This window comes from Cryptomeria japonica, chromosome 5 (genome assembly GCF_030272615.1).
Source record: "Cryptomeria japonica chromosome 5, Sugi_1.0, whole genome shotgun sequence".
Taxonomy (NCBI): domain Eukaryota; kingdom Viridiplantae; phylum Streptophyta; class Pinopsida; order Cupressales; family Cupressaceae; genus Cryptomeria; species Cryptomeria japonica.
In genome coordinates, this window is record NC_081409.1 from 531234400 (window position 1) to 531250313 (window position 15914).

Consider the following 15914-nt stretch of genomic DNA (forward strand, 5'->3'; position numbering starts at 1 on the left):
CAAATGTAAGGTATCTGATAAGTGTTGTAAAGTTGTTATTGATAGTGGTAGTTCAGATAACCTTGTTTAAGAAGAGATGGTGAATAAGTTGAAATTGGAGAGATTGAAACAGCCTAAGCCTTATCAGATAGCCTGGATTCAGGATAAACATAAGTTGTTAGTAAGTGAGCAATGTTTGGTGAAATTGAAAATTGGGAATTATCATGATGAAGTCTTGTGTGATATTATGCCTATGGATATTTGTCATCTTTTGTTGGGTAGACCTTGGCAGTTTGATAGACAGGTAGTACATGATGGGAGGAAGAATACATACACTATTGTGGCCAATGGGATGAAGCAAACCTTGTTACCCTTGGAGGAACCTTTGAAGAATGAAATCTGTATGAATGCTAGAATCTGTTTGGTAGATGGAAAGAAATTCCCAGATGGATTGAGACATGAGAATGTGTGTTTTGCCTTAACTCCTAAGAAGACTGAGAAACCGGAACCGGAAGGAGAACATCCGAAAGATATAAAAGATTTGTTGACAGAGTATGAGGACATCATTTCAGATAATGTACCTGATGGATTGCCACCTGTGACAAGTATTAGTCATTGCATGGACTTGGTTCCTGGAGCTAGTTTGTCTAACAAAGTTGCACACTAGTTGACACTGGCAGAGAATGAAAAACTGAATAGACAAGTGCAGGAGCTGCTGAAGAAAGGTTTGATCAAGGAGAGTCTGAGCCCTTGTGTAGTATCAGCAGTATTAGCACCTAAGAAGAATGGAAAATGGAGAATGTGTACGGATTCCAAAGCAATAATCAGGATCACAATGAAATACCAATTTCCTTTGCCTAGGATGGATGACATAATGGACTGTTTGACTGGAGCAAAATACTTTACAAAGATAGATTTGAAGAGTGGATATCATCATATCAGGATCAGAGAAGGTGATGAATGGAAGACAACATTTAAGACAAATGAAGGGTTGTATGAATGGTTGGTGATGCCTTTTGGATTGACTAATGCATTGAGTACTTTCATGAGGCCGATGAATGAGGTATTGAAGAAATTCTTAGGTAGGTTTGTTATTGTGTATTTGGATGACATTCTGATTTTTAGTAGGACAAAAGAGGAGCATTTGTTGCAATTAAGACAAGTTTTGCAGAGGTTGAGAGAAGAGAAGTTGTTGATCAATATCAAGAAGTGTACTTTCATGAAGGATGAGTTAGTCTATTTGGGATTTGTGATATCTGAGAATGGTTTGAAGATGGACCCTGAGAAAGTGAAAGCAATTGTTGAATGACCTACATCGGAAAGCATTGGAGAGGTAAGATCATTTCATGGATTGGCTAGTTTTTACTGAAATTTTATCAGAAATTTTAGTTCAGTTTGTAACCCTATGACTGAGACCATGAGAGGAGATCAGAAGGAATTCAAGTGGACCACTGGAGCAAAAAAATGTTTTGAACTATTGAAGCAGAAAGTGACTGAACAACCTGTGTTGGCTTTACCAGATTTCAATAAAGCATTTCAAGTGGATTGTGATGCAAGTGGAACAGTAATAAGAGCAGTCTTGAGTCAGGAAGGGAGAGAAGTAGCTTATTTCAGTGAGAAGTTGAATGATGCCTGGAGAAGATATTCAGTGTATGATCAGGATTTTTATGTCATAGTTCAAGCCTTGAAGAAGTGGAGACATTACTTGTTGCCTAAGGAGTTTGTGTTGTATACAGATCATCAAGCTTTGTAGTATTTGAACAGTCGGAGTAAATTGAATCAGAGACATATGAGATGGGTAGAATTCTTGCAGAGTTACACCTTTGTGTTGAAGCATAGAAGTGGGAAATCCAACAAAGTTGTTGATGCATTGAGTCGGAGAAGGAATTTGCTGACAGAGATGAGAGTGACAATATTAGGATTTGAAGATTTGAAAACCTTGTATGATGATGACCCAGATTTTGCAAAACCTTGGAAAGCATGTAGAGAACCAGTTATGGTAGATTGAAGCAAGTGGTTGGATTACTTCATTCAAGATGGGATGTTATTCAGAGGAGTTCAATTGTGCATACCTAAGAGTTCTATGAGGGAGAATCTAATAGAGGAGAAACATAGTGGAGGACTAGCTGGACATTTTGGCATTGACAAAACAGTAGCATTGGTGAGTGAGCAGTACTTTTGGCCCTAGATTCACAAGGATGTTAAGAGATATGTGCAAAGTTGTAGAGTTTGTCAAGTTGCAAAGGGTAGTAGTCAGAATGTGGGATTGTATAAACCTTTGACAATACCAGTAAGACCTTGGGAGGATATAAGCATGGATTTTGTACTTGGATTGCCTAAGACACTGAGAGGGAATGATTCTATATTTGTGGTAGTGGATAGATTATCGAAGATGGCTCATTTTATACCTTGTAAGAAGACATCAGATGCATTGCATGTAGCAGACCTATTTTTCAAGGAAGTGGTGAGATTGCATGGATTACCTAAGAGCATAGTTTCAGACAGAGACACTAAGTTTGTTGGCTACTTTTTTAGAACACTTTGGAAGAAGATGAAGATAGATTTGAAGTTTAGTTCTACTTTTCATCCACAGACTGACATCGACAGACAAAAGTTGTTAACCGGAGTTTGGGAAATTTGTTGAGATGTGTAGTGGGAGATAAAACCGGAAGTTGGGATTTGATCCTTGCACAAGCAGAGTTTGCCTACAACAATTCAGTGAATAGAAGTACCAAAACCTTTTAAGATTGTTACCGGAGTGCATCCTAGAGGTATATCAGAATTGAGAGACATTGGCAGCGAAGACCGAAGAATTTCAGAAGCAGAAGACTTTGCAGATCACATGGTAGCATTGCATATTCAGGTTAAACAACATTTGGAAGACATGAATAGAAAATATACGGAGAAGGCAGATGAGAAGAGGAGACAAGGAATTTGAAGTTGGCGATGAAGAGATGGTATACCTGAGAAGAGAGAGATTCCCGGTTGGAACTTATAACAAGTTGCAGATGAAGATGTTTGGACCTTGCAGGATTTTGAGGAAGTTCGGTTTTGGAAATGCATATGAAGTGAAGTTACTGGATAGCCTAAGTATTTCACCAGTGTTTAACATTGCAGATCTTCATGAGTAACATGAACCAGAATTCTTAGTGAGGACAGTCTTGCAGAATTGGAGAAACAGTTACCCTGGAAGGAACTAGATCAAATTGAAGATATTTTGGACAAAAGGATTGGGCATAGTACCCGAAGCAGTCAATATAAGGAATGTCTTGTGAAGTGGAAGGACGGACCAGTTGAAGATTCATCTTGGATTTCTCAGGCAGAGGTAGACCGCCTTGGTTTCCCTCTGACCCGGGCAAAGTGAGATGCTCACTTTTTCAATAACCCCGGATGTCTGATGCAGAAGCATCCCCGGTTCATAGCAATCTTGCATCAACCAAAACCATTTTCCTTTCTGTGTGTCTCGGTTTTGGCTCATCGGATCCTGTGGAGTTGGATTCTACTTGAAAACTTGATCATCTTTCTTGCTTTCAGACCGCATCACATTTGGATCCTTTTCCGACATGATATCACTATTAGTTTCCATGACAGTTTCCTGTTACCGGTTAACAGTCATTTGTTACCGGTTGCCTTAACCTATTTTGGTGATCTATTGGAACCCATTCCGAAGATTGCGAAGCCTTGGGCATTGATTCTGATGTTCCTTGGCATGTGGCCGACCTTTTCCCGCGATCTACATTTCATTGTTTGGATTTTCCAAAGGAATCTCTTGGCGGAGGCTGACCTTGTTTATTTTGCATGTTAGGTCTTGTTCTTCGGGTTTTGATCCCTTTTGGGCTGACTAGATCCTTTGGATTGATATATATAATTGTAATTGAGCATTAGAATCGAGGAATCAGAGAATCAAGTAGCTAGACTATGCATAGAAGATAGATCTCAAGATTCAAGGTCCCGGTTGTGACCTATTTTGTATGTTCTACTAGGTCTGTGAGCCGGTATGTTGTAACCCGATTGTTACTGGTTGGATGTAATCAAATTTCATGCAATAAAACAATTTGTTCTACATTGCCTTCATCATATCTTTGTGTTTCCATTGTGTTTACTCTTGCTGACCGGTCCGGATTGATCTCTTTGAGGTCCCTCCTCACAAGTGACTGTTTCAGTAATGTTATTGTTTGCACCTTGCTCTTTGTCTTGATAAAGTCTTCCTCCTCTGCCATGACAAATTGAACCTTTAAGCAACCATACACTCTTATCTTCTCTACACTCTTCAAATTCCAATAACATTGTGGTAACCTTTGCAATGCTTCACACTTCATTATTTTCAATGTTTTTAGCAAAGGCAGTGCTCCCTCTTCCACTTTTCAAAGTTGCTCTATCTTCTCCACCTCCACCACTGAAAATACCTCAAGCTTAGGAAATCCTCCCACCTTGCCAAATTCCTCTGGGAACTTCTCTATATTGAGGCACTTCTTGATCTCTAAGTGCTTTAAGCTTGCAAGTTTATGTAAGGGAGGTAGTTGTTTCAACATTTTACATTGGAGCAACCTGATGTAGTTTAAATGTTGAAATACACAAAATGAACTTTCTATTTCAATTAATTGAGGATATGCTAGCCAGAGATTTCTCAAACTTCACATGGCAGTAATGTCACGGGGTAGCCTTTCCATACTTGTGAGATACAAATAAAGATACTCCATCTGCTTCATGCTTCCCAACATTCCTTCTCGAATTATTTCACCATTATTTTGAAGGCCCAACCTTTTGAGTTGGTTAAGGGTGCCCAAATCAGTTATTGGAGGGCGATTTTTTATGCACTTATTCCACCCTATATTTGAACAACCATATATATTCGGGTACTCCAAAGATGTAAGGTGTGATGTTCCATAAGGCATGCGCTGCAGATGTTCACAGTACCCAACAGTAAAAAGTTTTAGAGAAGTCAACTTAGAAATTCCGGATGGGAGTTGTGTAATATTTGAAGGTTGTTTAGAGCAACGACAGAGTTGGGCAGTCTCTTGATTGGAACATGGTCTAACCAGAGGCAAACTAAATGCTTCAAGCATCTCACTTTTTTGGGCAACAACTGGAGGGCAGTCGATGACAAATCGAGGACCCTGAGAGAAAAAGTAACAAGGTGCGGACAAAGGGAGCTCTGAAAGCCTTCGGAACGCTAGTCAAGCTGTTCTCCCTCAATGAAATTCTGACTTGTCCCGAACAGTGGTCCGCTGGAAACTCAGAAAAACCTCTGCCTGCCTGAAAGAAGCATTTTTCTTCCATCTCAGCAATTGATCACCTTTCCGTCGTAATCCTTTTGGACTGGTTCAATAAGGCATCGTTCTGTTAACAAATTGATGAAAAAAACACACAATCTTACCTAGAAACAGCAGCTATCAACATTATGGATTTATCTAGAAACAGCAGCTATCAACCTTATGGATTGTGGAAAATTGATATCTTTGATATCTCTCCAATTTTGATAGGATCTGGCACCGCCACCAGCCCTTCTCCAATCCAATACTTCGTAGCAACTGCACTACTGATGACATGGTCTTCTGAGAAAGCAGCAAGGTAGAGGAAGCACAACTGCAAGGAAATGCCATAGCCAGCCACATCGGCCAAAGCATCTCAGCCTGCTTAAAAGCGAGCCTGAAACATTCTTCTGCATACTCTGGAGTGCGAATTCCCATTCATCTGTCTGAGCGATGCCTGCTATAATGCCATTGCATGCCCGATTACTTTGAGGGCTAATGGAAGCCCCCGCATTCCTTGCAGACACGCCTCGCTATTTCTTGGTCAATGCTTATGGGCAGAATTCCTTCGCTCTGTGGAAATGCATGGAAAGAAAACAAACTCCAACAGTCATCCTCACTCAAATCTTGCATTTGGACGATTGATGAAGGCGGAACACCCAACTTTGAGAGTACACTAGTAATTTCTTGAAGTGGCAATGATGATGTTGGAATTGTGGTGTGGAAAGAGAGGCACACACAGGTCCTATAACAACGAGGTTGCACTTGCACTTGTTTCCCAAACATCATCTAAAAACAGGGCAAATTTGTGTTTTGCCACGCTTTCATTCAACCAAGTTTTCACATGGTTTTCCTCTCTACTCTGTAATCTTTCATCTACTTTAAGAGCTATTTGTCTCACAAGATCGCTTCTGAGAGCATGGAAAGATGGATTTTGTGAAACAGTAAGCCAAAGCATAAAGCCATTGGAAAAGAGAGTCTTACTCTGTACCTGGTTACTGTTGAAGACTCGTTTGAGTAGCAGAGTCTTACCGGCTCCGCCCTTCCCAACTAGGCCGACTCGAGACATTTTTTTGCGGCAGTGTGAATGAATGAGCTCCACAAGTGTGTTTGATACAGAATCGTGTCCGACAATGAGTGCCTCCTCAATACACTTCTTGTTGTTGGAAGTGGATGGAAAGAGATCTCCAGATGTGGATGGAGTAGGCAGATTAAGAGAATTCACCCTCTCATTAATCTGTTGAAGAACTTGCCCATTAGCCTGTTGTTGTAGCAAAGCTACGAGAGGCTTAGAGGCTAAATTCTTGCCCACATTTGCAGTGAGTTGCCTGATCTTTCTGCTCATTTTGTAACGAAAAAAGAGATGAGAGTGTGAGGGTACAGTGCAGTGCTGGGCCAAACCAAATGCTTCGTCCATAGGATAATTCAACTCGTGCAACCAGCTGTTGAACGTGGGGGGGCATAGGATGGTGATTTGGCGATCGATGTACTGAAAGCCTTTTGATACTCCTGCAATTCCACATTCATTTGTTTTAATTTTGAGAAGCAGAAGCTTGAGCTCATCCAACTCTTTGTTGCATCGAATAGCAACATGGATATGGCAAAGAATCTGATTTCCAAGCAATTGAATGGCGTAACCAGTCATTCCAGAGCTAACAGGATCACCCATTTTTCAGGCACCTCAGAAAGAATATTGAAAACAGGGAAAAATATAAACAAATAGCAGCTAAATGTTTGGCCAGACAAGCAGGCTAATCTGCTGGCTTGTCTAAAAAGCAAGGCTACCTTACCATTTGATATGAAACGCTATTAATTTAGAGTTTTCACGGAGACCTCGTCAAAAATGGAGGACATTTTTCAATTTACGTTGGGAAACTCGAGATTTCTTGTCTTAACATGAATCGCTCACTTCCGTTCTTAGACCAAATTAAATCAAATTAGACATTCAATCGAAAGTAATGTCTTATAAGAAAGAAGACAATAACAGGTGTTGTCCAACATGCACCAGTGATATTTTCGCATATTCTGATTTTCTGATTTCTTTCTCGTTCGTACAGGAAGATGACACTAACAATAACTGCGAGTCAAGTCTTATAACGTAGAAAAAGTACACTGCTATTAGTTGCATCAATTGTTTCAATTTGTGCAGAGAAATGAGGTCTGCAGAAAAGAAATATAAGAAATATAAGCTATGTTTCTCATCGGATCAAAAGAGCAAAAGAGCAAGAGAGCAAAATAGGCTAATATAAGCTGTTTGATAAGACGTTCTTTTTTTCATTAAAGACTAAGACTAATTGAATATATTAAGTTTCCACATTGAATTTGAAAATTTATGAGAAATGAGAGGCTAGTTAACTTTCCAGTTTGAGAGGCACGGAAAAATGAAAGCACAATTAATTATAAATACCTCTTGTCAGACTTGTGTTCGCCATGCAACTAAACAGGCGTTGGGGAGATGAGGCGGTGGCTGATCCGCTTCCCCCCAAAGATCCCTTCGGCTCACAGGCAGGACATGTCCCATAATGGGTCTTTCATGGTGGCAAATGGGTTGATGTTATGGCTTCATCTGCTCGCTTAACATAGGATAAAACATCCCAACATGATTTTCCTACTTTTGCATATTTCAAAGGGTTTTTTTGGCGACATCAAAATTGGGATCGTAATTTGCAAAATAAGGGGAATTGGCAAAAGGGCAATAAAAAACGGAATGCTAGGGTTTCTGGTAATAAGACTCGGCTTGGCCTGGCGAGTGTCTTTGCTAATTCACAACCAATTTCAAGGGATTCGGGAGGTCAATTGCCGAATGTTGATTTGCCCTCTCAGCCTGCTCCGCTCCCGGTTCCTCTTATTGATGCCTCAGATGCTATCTTGGGGAAAAAGGCTCATGATCTTCGGGCTTTGGTAGTCATGATCCAGGTGTGGGGTGATTCTATTCCTCTGTGAAATCTCCATTATAAAATTCATGCACACTGGTATGACACTTTGTACTTCCATGTTATCTCTGCAAGTTCGTTTATTATTGTTTTCGATTTTGCATCTGCTAGGGATAAGGATTTGAGTGTTCCATTTTTTTGGCTTGGAAAAATCCTGATTTTTGTGGAAAGTTGGAAGCCCTTTCTAGCGACTTCTAGGGTTGGCCCAAAATAGGTTCCTATTTGGTTTAAACTTCCTTTATTACCATCTGAATTTGTTGAATTTGATATTCTAACAAAAATTGGGGATTCACTGGGTAAATTTCTGCTATCTCATTCGGTGTTTGAGGATGGGGTGTTGGTTGTCAAAATTTGTGTTTTAATTTCCCCTAAAGTCTCCCTGCCAAAGTTCTACAACATTCGGTCTCCTTTTGGCTTGTAGCGTCAAAACCTAGTCAGGGATTCTGGGGATTTTGGTTGCTCCTTAGTGACTATGGATTCTCCTTTGTTTTTTCATATGAAATCCATTCAATTTGGTTCGGGGGGTACTGAATCCTCTTTTGATGGGAGTGCGGAAATTTTTGCTTGGAATAAAGATCATTTTGGTGTTGCTGCTGCTAATCTACCTTCCCCTTTGAAAAAAACTTTCACTTCTAGGGTTTCGGCAGTGGTTCCTAACTGCTCTGTTCCTTCCCCGAGGATTGGTTTGACGAATGCTCCCCCTCTGAACAATTCTAATGACATTTCAAACATGGGAATGTCTTTTGAGCATGTTGTTGATATGGGAAATAACTTAGGGGCTGAGCCACAAATCCCTGAGGTTTTGATGAATACTGAAAAACCCGTGGATGTTGAAGTTGTTCCAGATGAGCATCTCATTGCCCAGGTGCAAGATATTGTTAATGCTAATAAGGTCTCTCTTAATTCCCCTTTAGCTAATAAAGTAATTTCTTCAATTTTGGTTGATTTGGGTAGTCTGGAGAATGACTTGGCTGCTTTTCCCACTAATAACTCTTCTGAGCTACTCAACACGGATAAGGCTTTGGTGGCTTCAGTGTTTGGGCCATCTCTGGTTCCCACTGTCCTAGATAGGGAGGAGGTTAGGGTAGGTTCCATTCAAGATAAGGCGCCCGAGGATTCTCCTTTGGTCACTAACGGGCTTCCTTTGGTTCAAACCCCTTTTTCCCCTACCTCACCCTTGTCAACTCCAGGAAAAAGAGGCCGCAAGCCCAAGCATACTAAGACTAAATTAGAAATTGATGCAGGAATTCAAACAACTATTCTTTCTTCTTTCGAGACTTGCAGAAAGAAAAGATCAAAAAGCCCTTTAATTCACCTCTCACAAGAGCCTTGGCTTCTAAACGAAGTTTGCATAAGGTTTTTTTGGCAGATATGGTTTCTCCAGTTTCTTTGGATGTTTTGAGGGGAGTTGATACTTCCCCTCAAGCCCAATGAGGATTATACCCTAGAATGTTAGGGGCTTAAACGTCCCTAACAAACGACGCTTAATTAAGTCACAATTGGACTTAATGAAGTGTGATGTGGTGCTGGTACAAGAAACTAAGTTAAATTTATCATCGACTGATATGTTATTTTCTTCTTGGAAAGTATGGAATTTTTGTTCAACTCCCTCCTCTGGTGCTTCAGGTAAGTTGGCAGTCCTTTGGAAAGATTCTAGTGTGCATTTTTCATTAATTTCTTCCTCATCCAATTGGATGCTTGGCCTATTTAAGAGTAGGCTGTCAAATTTAAAATTTTGGTTATTTAATGTTTATGATCCATCTGTGGTTCTAGAAAAAAGAAATCTTTGGAATTTTTTGGTCTCTCTTGCTGCTCCTCTGCGTAATGTTTTTCTGATTTGGGGGGGGGGGTTTAATGCAATTGCTAGTTTGGATGAAAAGGCTAGGGGAATCATCCCTAATAAGCATTCTATGTCAGAATTTTGCAACTTTATTCATTCTTTGAATCTGGTTGATTGTAAACCTCTTAATGGGTCATTTACATGGACCAACATGCGAAGAGACTTTTGTCAAATTTCTGAAAGGCTGGATCGTTTTTTGGTTTCGGATAATTGGTTCAATTCGGGACAAGATTTTGTGTCCTCAATTCTCCCCTTCACTGACTCTGATCATTTCCCTATTCTGTTTACTATTTTTGAGGATAGGGCTCCTAGGAAGTTACCTTTTAAGTTTGAGCCAATGTGGTTTAGGGACCGATCGTTTTTACCTTCACTTAAACAATGGTGGAGTTCGGCTCCATTTTTTCCTGGGTCTCGGATGTTTCGGCTTGTTAAGAAACTGAGCTTTTTAAAGTTAAGGATTAAGGATTGGAATGTGATGCATTTTAAGAATATCTTTGGAGAAAAGGCCAGGATCCAGGAAGAAATTGAGCAGCTTAATAAGAACATTGTTGCTTCAGGTATGTCCCCCTTATTGTATGATAAGCTAAAGTTGTTGAATCTTCAATTGAGTAAGATCTTGGCTAGGGAAGAATCTTATTGGAGGCAGAAGTCTAGAGACCTTTGGCTTTCCGAAGGCGATAGAAATACTAAATTCTTTCACTCCTCTTCTAAGCTTAAGAGACTTCGTAATTGGATCTCCTGTATTATTGACTCTAATGGCAACAGTCTGGTTGATGAGGATGATATTGCTGCCGAAGCTGTTAGGTTCTTTAAGTCTCTTCTTACAGCGGAGCCGGTGGTGGTAGATAATGAGTTTGTGAACTTGATCCCTCCTTTAGTATCTCAAGAGGATAATAAGATGCTTATGGCCCCCTTTTCATTGGCTGAACTGAAAGAGACAGTCTTTTCCATGCATCCGAAAAAGGCACCGGGACTGGATGGGTTTACGACTTTATTCTTTCAAAAGTGTTGGGACTTTATAGGAAATGATGTGTTGTTAGCCTTGGAGGAATCCATAAGAAATAGGTCGATATTGAGATAACTTAACACCACTCTTATTGCTATTATTCCGAAAGTGGATAACCCTACCTCTTTTTCGGACTTTCGTCCGATTGCCTTGTGTACCACCTTATGTAAAAATTTTACTAAGGCAATTTCGGTTAGGCTTTCTAGGCTCCTTCCTTGGATAATTTCGTTGGAGCAGGGTGGTTTTGTGCCTAGTCGGGAGACATTTGAAGGTGCGATTGTAGCTCATGAAATTATGCACTCCATATCTCAGCAAAAGGTCCCAGCCATGATTCTTAAACTAGACATGCTTAAGACTTATGATCGTGTTAATTGGCAGTCCCTTGTGGCGGTTTTGTATCGTTTGGGGTTTTCACGTTGCTGGGTCAAGTGGGTGTTTTCATGTATATCCTCTACCCACTTTTCAGTTTTGATTAATGGTTCTCCCTCGAGGTTCTTTGCTTCCTCCCGGGGAATTAGGCAAGGGGATCCCTTGTCTCCTTTTTTGTTTATTCTTTTGGCGGAAGCATTAAGCAGGGCCATCTCTAATGCTACGTCATCTGGTCTATGGTCAGGCATCAGAGTGGATGGCCTCCCTTCTTCACAATCTCATTGCTTGTTTGCTAATGACCCGCTTCTGTTTGGGGTGGCCTCTCTGAGGGAAGCTCGAGTTATTAAGAAAATTATCTCTGATTATGCTGCTTTTTCTGGACAAAAAGTTAATAATCAGAAGTCCAAAGTCTTTTTCGTGAATGTCTCCCCTCTAGTTAGGGACAAACTTGCCTGCTTTTGGAGTTTCCAAGTAGGGACTTTTCCGTGTATGTACTTGGGCATTCCTTTCTTTCTGGGGTCAGAGAAGGCCTCCTTTTGGGATAAAGTTGTTCATTCAATAACCTCCAAAATTTCCTCCTAGAACCACAAGTGGCTTACAATGGCTGGTAAGATCCTTTTAATCAAATCAGTTTTGAATGCCATCCCTACATATTTGATGTCTATCCTGCAGGCTCCCTCTCAAGTCATTAAGGACATTAAGGTTTCCCTTAGGTCCTTCCTTTGGAATGATAACTTGGGAGGTAGAAAGAAGATCCCTCTTCTTGCTTGGGATAAAATTTGTCGTCCCAAAGAGCTGGGGGGTGCGGGTATTCGTGATTTAGTCGTTCAAAATAAAGCGTTGGGGGCGAAATTGATTTGGAAGTTATATGCAGACCCTCATAGTAAATGGGCTTCCATCATGCTCACTAAGTATTTAAGGGGAGCATCCAGAGAAAGGATTTTTACTACAACATCTCTTCCGAAGGGTTTTGCGTTCTGGAATTTTTTGGTTTCTTGTAGGAAGGTTGTCTTACCACATTTATCTTGGGTTGTCCATAGTGGGGAAAAGGCCGGGTTCTGGGATGAAGTTTGGAATGGGCATCCCGCTCTTTCAGCTATTCGTGACTGGTCCCCTTTGCCTGGTATTCTATCGGATCTTTGGGGGCCTCTTGTTGCAGATTATTTTAACATTATCTCCTCAGGTCCATGTTTAGTGGCTAAATGGAAGGATATCCCTCCCTTGTCTATTGATAACGATCTTATTCTTGCTTTTGTGGAAGAACTTCATAAAAGACCTCTAGTTTTTCATAATAAGGAAGACTCTTTGGTCTGGGTTAAGAATGTTGCAGGTTCCTATTCAATAAAAGATGGGTATAATTCTTTGGTTCAGCCCTCTTTACCCTCTTGTTGGCCTATTAAGCTTTTTTGGCATTTTGCTTGTCTTCCAAAGGCAGGGGCGTTTGCTTGGTTGGCAGTCCAAGATAAAGTCCTTACTAGGATGCGATTGGACAGACTTGGGATTACAACAGTATTTCCTTGTGTTTTTTGTGGTTATTGTATGGAATCGATGGATCACCTTTTCTTGTTATGTCCATTTGCTACTGAATGTTGGTATTGGCTATTTGGTATGCTAGGATGGTCTTCTGCTCTTTGCTCGAATCTATTCTCGCAATTCATGACCTAGCCCTTGTTGTTTCCCTCTTCGTTCTACTCATCTTTTTGGGTTGTCGGCCCATCTCTGGTGGTCTGGAATCTCTAGCTTGAAAGGAATTCTAGAATCTTCAAACATAAATCTGCTACCCTGACTGATGTAATTGGTAAAATCCAAATCTCCATTAGTGAGGTGGTGCTTTCTCTCATCCATAAAAATTTAGATCACCTTAGGTCTTTTTCTCATTGGGATAATTGGGTCACTTGGAGATGGTCTTCGCTTCATTTGATGCCTTCCCATGGGGCTATATCAGATGGACTCTCTTCTTTTGTTAAGCGCAAGATGGCTAAATGGAGTCCTCCTCCCTTTCCTTCATTCAAACTTCAGTTTGACGGGGATTCTAAGGGGAATCCAGGGAGGCCTGGTGTTGGTGTAATTATTTTTTATCATTCTTCAAGGATCATCAAAGCAGTGGGAAAATATATTGGTCAAGGCACTAATAATGTGGTTGAGTTCCAGGCTTTATCCTTTGGGCTTGATCTCGCTCTTTCATTAAACATTAAAGATATTGTTATTGAAGGTGACTCAATGCTGGTCTTTCAGACGGTTATTAGCAAAAAATGTCTCTCTTGGCACTTGCAGTATTTTTTAGATCACATTCTTCTGCAGTTAAAAGGCTTTTCCACTTTCTCTATCTCTCACTATTTCAGAGAGATCAATGTCTTTGCGGATTTTCTAGCAAACAAGGCTATTGTTGAGGGTGTTGATTATATAGAAGTTGCTCCTTCGGACATTCCTGTTTCTTGCATGAAGTTTCTTTCTTAGCAGACCTTCCATTCAGAAACCTCCTTCATTCCCTATACTTGGTGTGGTTTTTCTTTCGTAAGTGCCTATAATGAAGGTGTTGGTCTTCAGGGCAATATCTTTGTTGTTGACATTTACTGGGAGAATCTCCTCATTAAGTAGAGAGTTTGTTGTGGCTACTTCTATTAGATTGAGCTTTCCTTTATTCGATTGTTCTCTCCCTTCTCCATGCTTTGTGAGGTTTTTCACTTCCCTATATGGCTATAGGGGGGATGTTGTCCTGCCTTATGGCAACATCTCTGTTGTAGCTATATTTGGTAGTAGCTCCTCATTAAGTATGGAGGATGGAGGGGCAATTTTATGCTCGGCTGGCAATTTTGGTATTGGATGAGCTTTGGGTTGGTTATCATTTTGTTCTGTGGGGCTGCATTTTTGGGTATTATGGATATCTTTGTTGATGGATATCTTCGTTTCCATTTGATATTTAGGAGACTTTTTTGGTTTTGGCCTTTCTTTATATTAATCTTTAGCTTTATGACAGGTGCTTGGTAAGTTATAAATGTTAGATCGTCTGCTTTTTTTTGGTAATCATTTTTCTTTATGGTCAGAAGTGGGTCAACTTATGATCGGCTGGCAGTTTTGGTATTGAATGGGCTTTTGGATTGTTATTGTCTTGTCCTATGTGGCTGCATGATTGGTTTCTGTGGATATCATTGTAGATGGATATCTCGGTTTCCATTGGATATCTTGGGGACTGTTTTTGGTATCGACCTTACTTCATCTCCACTCATTTCATGCTAATCATTAGTTTCGTGGCAAGGGTCTGTTAAGTTATATTTGTTTTTGATCCTCTGCTTTTTTGGTAATCATTTATCTTTACGGTCGGAAGTGGGTGACTTTGCCATGAGGTTTCGTATCATAATGGTTGGATTTGGTCCTTCTTTTGAATCATTTCGCATTGTGGGCGTTCTGCTATTTAAGGAGTTGTTTTAATGATTGGGATTGTTGTGAGATATGAGGTAGTTTCATCTTTTGGTGTGTAGCCTCTTGCTTGGTGTTTTCTCTTATGATGAAAAGATAATCATGATCCAGTTATCCTGTTCTTTGTTATATTCCGGATGTGTGCAAATATGGCATTCATTCTATCTTTGTATTTTCTTTCTAACACAAATGCTCTGCATTGTTTGGAGAGTTCTTGGCAAAATCTGTGGTTGGTGGCATTTTTTGAGGAACTGGAAAGTGTCGTTTATATGGTGGTGCAAATGGTTTCTTATCCTGTTGTTACTATTATGGTTTTTGCTATGGACTATTTTGTGGATTGGTCTCATCCTACTTCCTGTGGGTGTTCATCATCCTTCTCTGCTTCTTATATGGATGGGCATATGTTTGCTCACCATTTTTATGCTGACAGGATTGTTTTTTCTTGGTTCCCTTCTAGCTTTGTGTTTTGTTCTCTTCAGAGCCTTGGATTCATGTGGTGCATAGACAGATTGGTTATTGGGGTGATGGCACTGCTTATGTTTAGGCAGTGGTGGCTTCATTTTGGGATGTTCTCTTCTTCATTGGTTCTCGCAGCTTCCTTTATATCTAATGTGGTTGGCTATGTAACTGGGGGGTTTTTATTTGGGATGCTTATGGGCTTTTGTAATGGGTAGATAGGCTTTTGTTCTCTTGAGCAATACTGAAGGGTTTTCTTACCGGTTCTTTCCCTTCAATGCTCATTGAACCAGACACCATGTAAAAAAATATAAAGATTTAATATAATTTCAGTGGTTCATCCACTTTTATCAAAATAAATAAATAAATAAAGATATAATGTTGAGGGGTAGTTTAAAGACTATCAATAAGACACTAAAAAACTCAATCAGTTATATAAGAGATAGTCAAAAGATTAGAATAAGAACCAAAATTAGAACTTCATTACACCATTACGAGCAAGACAATAGAAGGCTGAAAGTAACAGTTGTAATTGAACTTCTTACCAGACTTGTCGTAAAAAACTTGAATGTGGTATAAATATGATAAGACATTAGTTTCTTTCTATAGCTATGAAAATTATAGTAAATACTTCATATTACCTTCATAATTTCTACTACTAC

At 40.0% G+C, this 15914-nt stretch overlaps 1 protein-coding gene across 1 annotated transcript; it reads left to right on the top strand.

Moving 5' to 3' along the window:
• The first annotated feature begins 10341 nt into the window (after positions 1 to 10341).
• LOC131069160 (uncharacterized) lies at positions 10342 to 13039 on the top strand. Its single transcript, XM_058004514.1, has 4 exons — positions 10342 to 10985; positions 11217 to 11802; positions 12052 to 12888; positions 12995 to 13039. The coding sequence occupies exons 1-4, from the start codon at positions 10342 to 10344 to the stop codon at positions 13037 to 13039; spliced, it is 2112 nt and encodes a 703-aa protein (XP_057860497.1).
• Positions 13040 to 15914: the final 2875 nt, after the last annotated feature.

Bases quoted from the DNA above. Each gene is read 5' to 3' on its own strand.
- LOC131069160 (XM_058004514.1), top strand. From the start codon at position 10,342: ATGTGGTTTAGGGACCGATCGTTTTTACCTTCACTTAAACAATGGTGG. The intron at 10,986-11,216 runs GTTTACGACTTT...TAGGCTTTCTAG, and splicing joins AAGGCACCGGGACTGGATGG to GCTCCTTCCTTGGATAATTT. The intron at 11,803-12,051 runs GTCTCCCCTCTA...TCTATCCTGCAG, and splicing joins CCAAAGTCTTTTTCGTGAAT to GCTCCCTCTCAAGTCATTAA.